At 36.1% G+C, this 13,355-nt stretch overlaps 2 protein-coding genes across 2 annotated transcripts; one reads left to right on the forward strand and one right to left on the reverse strand.

Moving 5' to 3' along the window:
• The first annotated feature begins 972 nt into the window (after positions 1-972).
• LOC115976316 (DNA cross-link repair protein SNM1) lies at positions 973-5,240 on the forward strand. The gene is given in 10 exon segments (XM_031097519.1): positions 973-1,612; positions 2,280-2,460; positions 2,598-2,772; positions 2,774-2,838; positions 2,957-3,101; positions 3,794-3,928; positions 4,021-4,087; positions 4,208-4,285; positions 4,546-4,598; positions 4,734-5,240. Coding segments are annotated over 10 exon segments (1,527 nt in total). The 5' UTR covers positions 973-1,083; the 3' UTR covers positions 4,833-5,240.
• Positions 5,241-12,027: 6,787 nt separating this feature from the next.
• LOC115978197 lies at positions 12,028-13,322 on the reverse strand. Its single transcript, XM_031100214.1, has one exon. It carries the CDS (start codon positions 13,125-13,127, stop codon positions 12,246-12,248), a length of 882 nt encoding a protein of 293 aa, XP_030956074.1. The 5' UTR covers positions 13,128-13,322; the 3' UTR covers positions 12,028-12,245.
• Positions 13,323-13,355: the final 33 nt, after the last annotated feature.

Raw genomic sequence — 13,355 nt, forward strand, 5'->3', positions numbered from 1 at the left:
CCATCGGTTTTTGTCAGATCTTGACAGATAAGACAAAAAAGATTGGTCAACCACTCAAATCGGAGAAGAACAGAAAGTTCCTGGTGTGTAGATGGTCGGGTTAGTTGAAAATCAGTTTTTCATGCTTAGACTCGATAACCGACCAGTCGCTCTCGGATTTTGGGGGCGGAGACCCGTTGTCGACTGTCATTGGTTTTCAAGTCGGACGGGTTGGGCAGGTGGGTTGGGTAACAGGTTTGGTTGGACACGTCTAATGTTAGTTACATGTGCGCCAACAATTTAACTGTTTGTTATGTAAGCATTTTCTGTTAGTGAGTCAACGATAAATACTAAATTGATTGCAAGTTAAAAATAATAGGGAGCTACCAAAATGTAGGAATCAAATACTATGTCCCCAAGATATAGGAACCAAAATGATATTTTTACCAAGCAAAAAAAAAAAAGAGGAGAAATCTTTAGCAAAAAAAAGAAAAATTTGACCTTTGCCTTATATTTTACAATTTAAAAGAGATTATATTTATGAAAAACTAATAATAATATTTATCACTCTCATCTCATTACTTAAAAAAAAAAAATGTATGATTCATATAAATAATTGTTTACTTAATGATATTTATTTATAATAATATTTAAATAAACCGTTTGTTAAAAAAAACGTAAGAGTTAGGTCATTAAAATATGTAAAAATATTTTTCAGAAAATATTTTATATTGATACAAATAATTTGTTTAAACAAATTTAGGAGTCAAGTCATTAAAATATGTGAAAATATTTTCCTAAAACTATTTTATATAAAAAAAATGGAAGGGCATTAAGGAGCTGTTTGGTAGACATGTTTAAACATATATTTTTAGTTTTTAAACAACATTATAGATATTTTTATATATTTTTCACCCACATATATTTTCACAAATATTTTCAAATAACAAAACACATGTACCACACAGCCCTATGTTTCAAACTTATTAAATTTTGTTAAATGTTTTATTTTTTTGAATTTTTAGATTCTATCTTTTAATTAGTACAAATGTATGTATTGAGGCGTATGTTGTCGTTCCCGCTGGTTCATTTGAAAGGCGTCCGATGATATCTGTGGCAATTACAGGGGGTGAGGTAGTTGAAGATGAACAAGAAGAATTTGAAACCAACGTTGAACCCTCCGACTCCGACATCCTTTTAGACGACAACGGTTTCCCATCGTTTCAACTCGACCCAGAACCACATGTCTACCAGAATAATAATGCCTCCTCCTCAATTAGGAACCAACAAGAATCAGAATCAGAATCAGACAGTTTTGCTTCTGATTTCTATCGCAGTGGAACCGATTGGTCTTGCTTATTGCTGCAACACCATGATGATGATGGTGATGTTGATACTATTACTGGGGATTGCAATCAAATAAATGGGCACGATGGAAAAACCCAATCCGAGAGAAAGATGAAACAAGCCAATTTGTTCCAGATGTGGGGACTGAAAAAGCCACATCTTTCTCAGCCCCCATTGAAGAAGATGAAGATTGGAAATGAAAGAACCCATTTCACAAAGAAGACCAACGTTTCTGCAAATCCTAATAGTCGCCCTCGTCTTTGTCCCTTCTATAAAAAAATCCCAGGTCTGATTTGCTTTTATTCATTTCTATTTTCTCAGGATTTTTGGAGAATTATGTGTATTTTTAATATATCAATCAATATTCTTTGTTTCGATCAGTGTTAGCTTAATCTTTATACCTTGCTTTTACTGTAGTGTATATCATTATAATGTTGACGATTTTACCCTGTAAAACCATGTGGGATATGTGATAAAACTTCAGTACAGTTGCTTAGGTACTCTATCTTATGTTTTGTTCCCTAATTGAGTTTAATTGTAGTTGAAAAAGATGACATTGTCTTTGTACATGTGAAACTATACCTAAGTTTTGACCAACCATATGGAAAATTATTAGCTACTTTAGAGTATAACGATGCCGTACTCTTTCTTTTCACATGAATGGTGGATTTCATTGTGAATGTTATTAGTGGGATCCAATGTTATGTGATAGGAAGGAGTATAACATTGCTATACTCTGGGAGTGCTTAATAATTACTCGAACTATATATACTCTGAGGGAGATAGTTTTTTGGTTCTTCCATCATTCATTTATAGCAGATGTGTCTACATTTATGCCTTTAAGTACAATGATGTTAGCAACTTACACACATTGAATGGATTGCTGAACCTTGATCACACTTTGCATTATTGTTTTCAATTTGATCTATAATCAGCTTACTTTAATCATACAGGCACGCCATTCACTGTGGATGCGTTCCGCTATGGTCATATTGAAGGATGCTCTGCATATTTTCTAACCCACTTTCATTATGATCATTATGGTGGCCTCAGCAAGGGATGGTCCCATGGCCCCATCTATTGCACCCCTATCACTGCTCGCCTACTTGCAATGTGTCTCTCCGTAAATCCATCGTAAGGACTAAGTTTGTTTCTTTGCTTGTGAATAACATTCCAATGTCTGCTTCCATCAATTATATTGCCTTCTCTTTATAATTAAAATATGATCCAAAAATGCATATATAATTCCTCATGTATGGTTTTCTGTGCAGATTTATCTGTCCTTTGGAGTTAAATACTGAAAATGTAATCAAAGGAGTTAGAGTAGTGTTACTAGAAGCTAATCACTGCCCAGGTGCAGCTTTGATTCACTTTCGTCTCCCAAATGGCCAATGCTATTTGCATACTGGAGACTTCAGAGCTTGTAAACTGATGCAAACTTACTCCCCTTCTGCTAAATGAACGAGTAAATGTGCTGTTCCTGGACACAACATATTGTAACCCAAAGTACAAGTAAGAATCTTCTCTCTTCGAACTCTTTTAGAGGTTTCCCCTATTAGATCTTGCGCCTAGTTCTTTCATTTGTTATTACTTTATTTTAAATAGTTTTAGACAACATCTGTTGATTCAGGTTCCCTTCCAAAGAAGATGTTTTAAGTTATGTTGTCAGAACTACCCAGAACTGTCTCAAAAGGCAACCAAAAACTCTTGTAGTTGTTGGTGCGTATAGCATTGGAAAAGAAAGTGTTTATCTAGCCATTTCTAAGGCATTAGGGGTATGTTCCTCACTTGTATTCCTATATGACTCCTGCTTCTATTTTCCTACCAATTATTTATTTTGTGTCATCTGTCTTCATTGAAGAAGTGCTCCTTAGGATTCCAAGTTTTTTTTTATTTTATTTTTATTTTTTATAATTCGATAGTTGGGGGAGGGGGAATTTGAACCCTGGACATCTTTGTTGGAAACACCGGGTGGTGCCAATTGAGCTATAAGGCTCTTGGCAGGATTCCTAGTTAATAACATGCAATTTATGCGATGTGCACTGAAAGGTGACCCTGATTGGTGATAATCTTTACACAAGTCTAGTCACTTTTGTCATCAGATTTGAAGCAAAGTAGTTTGGAGTGATGAATCATCTTAAGCAATTATAAAGTTTGCTGGTAGTAGCAATTCCAAGTGCCCTTTACAATTATAAATTTGTATTTTGTCAATCCACAAATTGATACTTTGCCTCACTGTTCTGTAAGGTGTTTTTATTTTAATTTTAATTTTATAATTTTTAATATTTGTGATATTGGGGACAATTACTTTGCCCATATGCATCAAGCTGTGAATTACTTATTACATTAGTTTTAGCTAAAATCCCCTTCCGTATTGAGATAGTTTGAGATAGCTTCTCTAATTGGAAAAGGGATTCTAATCAGAATAGTAGTGACACACTGCCTATTGTTCTTGTAAATTCTTTAGGTTAAAATATATGCAAATGCTTCAAGAAGACGAGTTTTGCATTCTTTTGGTTGGCCCGAGCTTTCTGGGATTCTTTGTTCACATGGAAAGGACACACTTCTTCATGTTCTGCCTATATCATCCTTGCGATTTGAGGTTTGATTCTGGGACTTCTGCAAATTGTTGTTTCAATACAAGGGTTTCATCCTTTATATGTCCATTGATAATCATCATTATTTTTCTTAAAGACTCTTAAGGATTATTTGAAAACCTACAAGGATCAATATGCAGCAGTTTTGGCATTTCGACCGACAGGTGAATCATATACTCTTGCAAATTTTGAGCTCTTGAATTATTGGCATATCCTTTTCTTATGTTGCAAGGAAGTCTGAAACTGAAATACTCAATATTTCTCTATCCTATTCATTTCTCCAGGTTGGACTTACTCTGAGACTATAGGCAACCAACTGGATCTAATAAAACCTAGTTCCAAAGGCAATGTCACAATTTTTGGTGAGATGAATTGGTCTTTGCAGTTTTAGCTGATGAATACATCAAGCTCTTTCTAATGCACCATAATCCTACAATTTATTGTGTTCATCCATCATCTACTATGATGCAGTTTATGATTTGTTTTGTATTTTCTTCCAATTGTTTGGGATGCTGTTTTTTTGGTCTCCACTATGCTTCTGTCTTATTGAATTATTTTGTGGGTTCTTTAATAGTTATTATTGTCAAGTATGATAAACAACCTATTATTTCTATCTTTGCAGGGGTTCCATATAGTGAGCACTCCAGTTTTACGGAACTGCGAGAGTTTGTTCAGGTCTGATCCTGGAATATTAATCCCTTTCTTTATTCTACAATTGACATATTAGATAAAATTATATGATATTATCTGCAATTTGCACAACTAATTTACATCCAGCATCATTTTCTCCATTTATTTGTCCCTTCACAGCTTTTGAGGCCTGACAAGATTATTCCTACTGTCAACGTTGGGAATGCAACAAATCGAGACAAGATGCACTCATGCTTCAGAGAATGGCTGAAAGGCTGATGTCCTAGCAGAGGTTGACAAATGAAGTTTACAATTTTATCTCATTTTCACATAACCTTAGAGCATGTGATAAAAGACTCTTTTATCCATTTTATTCATTGCAATGATTGGATTAGATACTTGACCCTGGAAGTTCCTCTAAGCACTGTAACGTGAGCTTGTCACATCAATGCCCATTCATCATATGGTAAAAAGTATACAAGTTGGCTGCAGATGGGTTAACCGGACTATGCAGTTTAAGCCCAGAGTATTTTCTAGTGTTCCAATTTTAGTTATACAGAAAACATTCTTCTGATTTTTGCAAAAATTACATGAAGAACCAAGATAAACCACTCAAATGATCTGTAATTTTTTCAATACAGTATTGTGTCTTCTCTAATCTGCATCTATGTTCTCCAGATTCTTAAATACATGATCATTCTGAGTTACTTTTCTCAGGTATGAATTTCAGAGATTGTCCCCCATTTTGGAATATCCAATAGCCATAAACTCTTCCATATGTAATGTAAAGTCCAAAAGGTTGGATATACCAAATTGTTTGGATATTCCCATTATAGACCTTGATAATGGGAATTGACAAAGGGATTTTTTAATGTTCTCTTTTGCTGTCTGGTTTGGTTTCAAAAAGCATTTGGTAATAAAGGAAGGTAACTTTTGAAATTTAGATCCTTCACTATGTAAGTTACCATTTCTTACCTTTACCAAGCAATTATGCAAAAGGCTAGGTAAATTCATTTTTTCTGGCATGTCTGTTTTTAAATGGAGTTGGTTAAAAGATTGCATTTACTTGTAAGGAAGTCATCAGATTAACATTCTACCAAAAAAACAAAAAACCTACCAACTTCCTCTCATACCTAGGGACCTTGTTTACTCATTTAGATCTTTTTTACTTATATAAGAGAGTATGGTCCTTATTTTTATTGTTTTGGTGAGTTAGGATAAATAGCAAGCCTTAATAGTTAATACAGAAGATCAAACATCATATTCATGCATCTGTCAAATGTATAGTGATATTGCACAGAATTAGTAGGTTGAACGCTTCGGCTTTGGTGGGCTACTAGTGGCTGTGGAAGACCTACAAAAATGAACACGCAATCAAAAGGGGACCGGAGTAGTCCGGCCAAACACCCTCCGATGGCTAAGTTAGTCTCTCATAGGAATGGAGTTCCAACTTTTTGGGAGTAAAGTGTCAAAATGTTCTTACCCTTGTTTGGTTTAGACTGGTTTTTTATATAGAGACCCTGGGGACGGTTATTTACCTAGTAACTTCCCCAAGATTCGTGGAAGCCAATGAGTCTGGACATAACTTCCTCAACGGCTACAGAAGTTGCAACCGCTAACGGAAGTTAACTATTCGAGGAATTTATGGCGATAATCATGGGTTTAGTAACCGTTCCAAAGTGTCGAAAGTTTCCTAAGTGTTGCTTGTTCGTCCGTCCATTGCATGGACAATTTGGTTGTCCTTGGACATCTGATCATCGTCCAAGGAGGTCCTCATTATCGTCCATGGGAGACTTCATCGTTCATGAGCGATATTTATGTCTATGAACATCTTTTAATCTCCTTGGGTGATTCCTGATCCTGTTTGCTCTCTTGGTCCTGGACGATCCTTATGGACGAATAGGAGATGAACTAATTTTTCGCTATCCCATCATATGGTATCTTTACCTTGTTCAATTTTACTAGTTCTAGTTGTGAGAGTCAGGGAAAACCTTGCTTCTTGCTTGTTTTGATTGCTTTAATGCCATGTTCTGCTAAAAAATGAGAACTGAACGTTGAGGTAAGCACACCACACTGATGATTTTTGTCCTTGCTGCTACTTTGATTGCTCTGGCTAAATCAGACTCAGAAAAAACAATCTCTTTGATTTCAACCAAGAAAGCTATGCAAGGTTAGGTTTTTATTTGAGAACTTCTATTTGCATGGCACTTAACACGCACGAGAGAACCTCGCGTGGATTGTCAAGATACCTTGTTTCCTCGTTATAGAATTTGGTCAAGTGTCCCAAAGATGGAAAAAAGAAGGAACAATGAGATTAGTCCAAATCATATAATAATGACAACAGTTTATAATACTAAATATGACAGTTCTACTATATCTATCATGTTAGGTAATTTCCCATGGGTATTGCGTGTTGTGGGATCTATATGGTGATGCCCGTATATATGGTATCGTGGTTTCAAACTTTATTTTTTATTTAAAAATTTTAATTTCACATTTTTTTTTTCAGATACAATTTTTTCAAAACAATTTTATTTTTAAAAGATGAAATCTATATGTTCGACCAAAAGACCTAATCACATTGTTGGATAGGCTTATTTGCCTATTTACTCTGTATAGAAAGAGTGAGGCTTTACATAAACAAATTAATAAGCTAATAATTAAGCTAATCCAAACTGGTGAATACTGTCTCCCAAGTTTCATGCAGAACAAGGTTGCAAGTTAAATCACTTACATGATGAGCAAATCTGTCAGACCATATGCACTACAAAAAAAACAGGTCTATAGCCGCGTTAAGGTCATTCATCGGCTTCCACAGATTCATTTTGGAGTTGAGAGAACCCAATTTTATCAGAACCCTCTCCATCACAGGCTTGCCTACCTTTTTAAGTCCAGCTTAATTAGGCATGAAATGCCTGTGAGGGGGAGAGTTCTGGAAAAACCCGTCTCTAAAGCCACCACCACTCTAAATATTCCGCAGAATTTTGTGTTCAGTTTTCATTGTATATTTCTGTATCACTCTCTTTACAGAACTTGAGAGATGACAAGAGGAGAGGGAAGAGATGAAAAGCACTTGGTCTGTTTATATAGGTGTAAGTTCAAATACAGACAAAAGACAATGGAGGTCCAGTAATTGATAAGGGGGCGTTATTTGCTAACCTTCATGGCAAAATATAGGATTGTTCTTTCAAATCTCCAATAATTTATAAAACCAGATATTCTACTTTATGGCTTCCTCCGCCAATACTTGTAAAGTAGTTGCACAGAAATTGTCTTAGACAGATCAGTATCCTTCAAAACATTTTTGAGATTTTGCTAGCACGCTCAAATCTTGTCATTTAACATTGATTTAATGGTGAAACTATGTCAAATTCACATGTCACAACTACAAGTGGTGTCATTTAAAAATTGTTACCTTAATTTGTGTAGAAGATATTAAAAAAAATTCCGTTTCTTAATTATAATTATGGTTGCGAGGATAGAGATGGGATGGAATTATTATGAGCATAAGAGCATTTGTATCAGTTCATGCAAAAATTCATGTCGATGCTAGCATAATAACCTACATTTTCTATTTTACATACTCACTTTTTAAAATACTTCACATTAGATTATTTATTTTACACTACATATCATTAAAATATCAATTTTTCTTGATTTTTTAAATTGTTTTCTTTTTTTCACACACAACAATTAACATTCATTCTTGTAAAGTTGTGATTTATAACTATGTTTTATGTTGGCTTTATTCCATGACAAAAAGTGTTGTATTTGCTTTATTTTGTTCATTGTATTTTGTGGGATTTTATTGTATTGGGTTTAGTATTAAATTGGTGAAGACTCAAGTTTAATTGAAGATTAAGTGGATTTTGTGAGAAGCTAACCCACGAAGTAGCCATATGAGAAGCACATGATTGGAAGCTGAAGAGTCGTGCCAGGCTGTCAGTTTCACAAGTGTCTCGCGAGTAATGCCTTCTCGCGAGGTAGTTGCAAAATATTCTGCCTAGAGGATTTTTAAGTGTGATGAAAAAAAAAAAAAAAAAAAAAACCTTTGCAACCAAACCTAGAAACCAACGTGAAAAGGAAAGGAAAGAAAAGAAGAAGAAGAAGAAGAAGAAGAAGAAGAGAATAGCAGAAAGGTGTGTCCCAGACCTAGCGTGAAAGACAAAAAAAGAAAAAGAAAAGAAGATAACATGTGTGGAAGAAGAAGAAGAAGAAGAAGAGAATAGCAGAGAGGTGTGTCCCAGACCTAGCGTGAAAGACAAAAAAAGAAAAAGAAAAGAAGATAACATGTGTGGGAGAGAGCAAAAGGTCTAACTGTGAGACCCTCAGTGTGTGTATAATTATGAAAATGCCATTGAAAACAGAGTTATGGAAACTGAAAACACATTTTAGGCTGTTTTCAGTTTCCATAACTCATAACTCAAAAATTAGAGAATTGAATGATGAAAACAAAAAACTGGAAACAGAGTTATGGGTGCCAAACGGACTTCTCAGCAATGGGTCCCACCATTTTTGAGTTATGAGTTATGGAAACAGAGTTATGAGTTATGGAAATTGATGACCCAAACAGCCTCTTGGTCACTGTGAAACTCGCTGGTGAAATCTCCCCAGGTTGATACAGAAATTGGGTTGCTTGGCACAAATCAAACTAAAAGTGTAACATGTCTTAGAACTAAATAACAAGTCTAGGCAGAGAGACCCATTTTACAAGGGCAAAAAATCCTGCTAGCTTATCTTGGGGGTGCCTAAAGTAGCAAAGAGAAATTGAGCAGAGTTTGATTTTTGAAGAGAGAGAGACGGCAACCCTATGTCCCTATCTTGTCCCTTCAAAACCCGGAAATCCACAACCACTCAAGATTTATTGGATTTGCTTCATGGGTAAAGGTTTAGATAGCATAAATGTTGTGAAAGGTTGTTGCATAGCTGATGACTTTTGCTTCGTGTGTAATGCTGAAAGATGGAAGAAAGCCCCAAGATACCATTGGCAATTTGAGGCTCTTGTTTCCTGGGGTTTGACAGTCCAATTTCTTATGTGGCACTAATTGTTTTTTCATATATCTATCTCTTTATTATTGGTCCAACTAGCAATATTGTTGGTATTGCATATTCTTCTTCTTTTTTGATTGAAAGTAGGTATTGCATATTCATTCACCCATTATAAGTTATATGTTCCCTTTTTTTTTTATTTGCTTGCTTAATATAAAGGCCAACGTTCATTATTGTAGGCAGCTATTGGCGGATTTATAAATTTGGGTTGGAAGTCTTTCAGTACTTGGTGCTAATTCAAAGCAAGCCTACTGCTGATCAAAGTCATGCAATGCGAGCCATGGAAAAATCAAGACAGGATTTTATAGGTCATGTTTACACAAATAATATCAAAGCCTCTCCTATTCCTTTCCTTAAAGAAAAGCATTATTTTGCCAGAGCCCCTATTTTACCACCTAGTAGAATTGTAGTCCCCTAGAGCCACCCATATATCAGAGTTGCGAAGCTCATTCATTTGTCAATTGTAAACCAATGTATTACTGGTTTTGCCTATCGAGTTGTTTCCCCACGAGAGTCCAGAAACGACAGCATCTTCTATGGTATTAGAAGAGAGTAGAAAAGTGATCATGAAACAAGTTGCAAGTGTGCCCTCAATGCCCACTGTTTTCATAAAAAGCAACTTTGTTTGAGGACATTAATAATGGAAAAGATATGATGAAACAAACATATGCTTATACAAGATAAGATGGGTATTAGATCTAGTCATTGGATGGGAAAATAATCTACCAATTCTGTTGGATTTTCTGTAACTGTAGATAATGAGAGAAGGACTTCACACCATTTTGAATACAAAAAGTTGACTACGTATTTCACTTTGAGGTTGTAAATAAAACGACAAAATAATTACAAACAATTTAGTCTTTTGACAGGACTATGGAATGAACAATGATCAATGAACATGAACTGTCTAATTCTTTTATAATATCATTAGTTAAAATCCTGATTACAAAATCTGGTTTATGTCTGAAATTACCTCTGAAAATTTTCCATGCCTTTAATTGCTCCTCAATTGAACAACGAAAGATCAATGAACAGGTATGTTCTAATTATAATCAGTTAAATCTGATAACAAAATCTGGGCTTATGCCTGAAATTGCCTCTATGTTCATGCTAATTACCTCTCAAACGTAGGGTGCCTCCCATCAATCACCAATTAACAATTTTCTCATCGATACTAGAAATTACTGCAGTTCTATTATTCTCTCCATGCAGTATTTGCTCATCCCAAAAACAGACGAGAGAAGTTGTTGCAGAAAAAAATCATGAGCTTGCTCATGACAGGATTATTTTAGCAATGACTTCTCTAGTATTGATGAGCAAGCTAGTAATAAATTTAATGGTAATATTGTCTCTTGAATATTGATATGAGGCAAACAATTGAAGAGCAATTAAATGCATGGACAAGTTTATAATCAATTTAAAATATTGACCCATCTATCTTATGTCTGGATGGGATGGAACACTAATCAAGGGACTGATAACAAAACCTGGGCTTCACCATCCCCCATGCTCAAATTAAAGTTACAGATGAAATAACTTAACATATAGGGATATAGTAGATATGAAACTAAATAAGTTGATTGCTCAAAAAACATAAGATTGTTTCCACACTTTGCAAGTCTCCTGAAGTAAGTTATTGATAAGAATTCCACAGGCTTAACATGTCAATAATTATCACACATTAATCCTCTTTATATCCAGAGATTATCATGCACTTACAGGATTTAGGGAGTGGGGTTAAAGGCTTTGAGAATCCTTTTCTAAGAGTAGAGATAATTATTGACAATAACACCAACAATACCAAAAAAGAAAAAAAAGTCTAATACAATTAGTATAATCTAAGTTGTGAAGCTAAAAAGGATAATTCATACAAAATATAATTGTTCATCATGAGTAAAACTTCAGATGGTGCACTCTTTCATGAGAAAGATGAAAGATCAAAACCATTGACAACGGTATCGGCATATTGCTCTAGTTAAAATTGACTCAAACATAAGGAAATGTTGTGAGAGAGATTGTTCATTTTGGGGCATATTAATCACCATGAAAAAGACTAGCGGACATATAGTTGGGAGAAATGGTAAGATAGGCCTATGCCTAACTACAAGACTTTGGTTGAGCATCAATGGAGATGAAGTAACATGCTATGGTATAAAATCAACAAGTGGGAGCATATTAATCATAAGTACAAAAGCAAAAAGCTCCTCAAAATGCATCACCATTTGAAAGTATCAAACCAACAAAATATATGCTTAATAAATACTTCAACTTGTAAAGAGCCATTTGTCTTCATCAATAAAGTTCTTTCAATATACTTGAATCTTTAAAGCCCATCTAGGCCCTACCTACCTAGAATCCTAACAAATTCTTCAATAATACCCTTTAAAGCATATAAACATGAGTAATGAAATCATGGGAGCACTAATAATTCAAACAATATGTGCGGGTAAACTGAGATATCTCTAGCAATAAAGAGGTAAAACAGACTTAACAGTCAGAGACAACATATTAAACCAAAAAAAAAAGTGACTGTTCTTGTAATGTATACACAACACTGCAGCTAGACCAAGCAAAATTAAATTAAAAAAAGAAAAAAAAAAAAAAGAAAGACAAAAAATCAAGCCTGGGTGCCAGTCATAGCTTTCATCTGAATCTGAATATGATTGTTATCAACAGCAGCAGTAGGCAAGGCCTCATAAGACCCCAATCTCCGAATCCGACGGTTTTCGCAACAACGGCGTAAGTAACCATCGCAATCAACACGACAAACATCACATGAACCAGAAACACCAGATCCAGAAGAGCCACAGCTCGCAACCTCGAGTCCTCGAGCTCGCACTTAGTCGACCCTTCTACGCCACTCACCACATCAAGCAAACCATGACACCCTTCAGGGATAAAAGCCTCGACGTAGAGAGACAACCCAGTTTGCAAAACCCAAAGGCCTTGCAAGCAGAAAGCAGCCCCGAGTCCCACATCGGCAACAAAGAGCCTGGGCTGGCAGGCGAGGATTAGACAGAGGAGAGAGATGAGAGCGGAGATTCGCGCGGAGATGGTGTCGCAGTTGGCTTGGAGATCGGAGGTCTGGACGGTGGCGGCGGTGGAGGAGACGGAGTATTGCAAGAAGAAAACGGCGGAGCCGAGTGCGAAGAAGAGATCGGGAGGGAGGGGGAGGAGGGAGGTAGGGGAGTCGGAGAGGAGGAGGGAGACGGAGAGGAGGAGGAAGAGGAAGAGGACGGCGGCGGATTGGAGGGAAGTGAAGCGGTGGACGGGGGTGTGGCCTTTGACGAGTGGGTCGGATTCGGCAGATAGGAGGAGTTGGTGAGCGAAAGCGATGATGAGGCAGAGGATGAGGAGGTAGAGTTGAAGGTGTCTGAGGCGATTGTGAGGGAAAGGGTGGAAGGGTTTGGCAAAGTAGGACGGTTGTGGAGATTTGAGGTAGTTTCTCGTGGTGCTGATCAGATGGTATAGCCCTAATGATACCAACGCCGATGATGAGAATATTTGGTACATTAGGGCTGCCATTTTTTGTTTTTCAAAACATACACACACAATGACAATGAAAGAGAGACTGAGATTTGGGCAATGCTTTGGTTTGGTGATGACTTTTTTGAATAATAAAGAGGATTTTATTATATTCTCAAGCTTTCTCTTTCTCTTTGTCGTCGTAGGTGGTAAAGATTATTAAAACAAAAAAGCAGCTGAGGACTAACTCAACTGAGGAGAGGAGAGGAGATTTGAAATATTGGATTG

This window comes from Quercus lobata, chromosome 2, assembly GCF_001633185.2.
Source record: "Quercus lobata isolate SW786 chromosome 2, ValleyOak3.0 Primary Assembly, whole genome shotgun sequence".
NCBI classification, from domain to species: Eukaryota; Viridiplantae; Streptophyta; class Magnoliopsida; order Fagales; family Fagaceae; genus Quercus; species Quercus lobata.

Coding starts and splice junctions, on each gene's coding strand:
- LOC115978197 (XM_031100214.1), bottom strand. CDS start 13,127: ATGGCAGCCCTAATGTACCAAATATTCTCATCATCGGCGTTGGTATCA.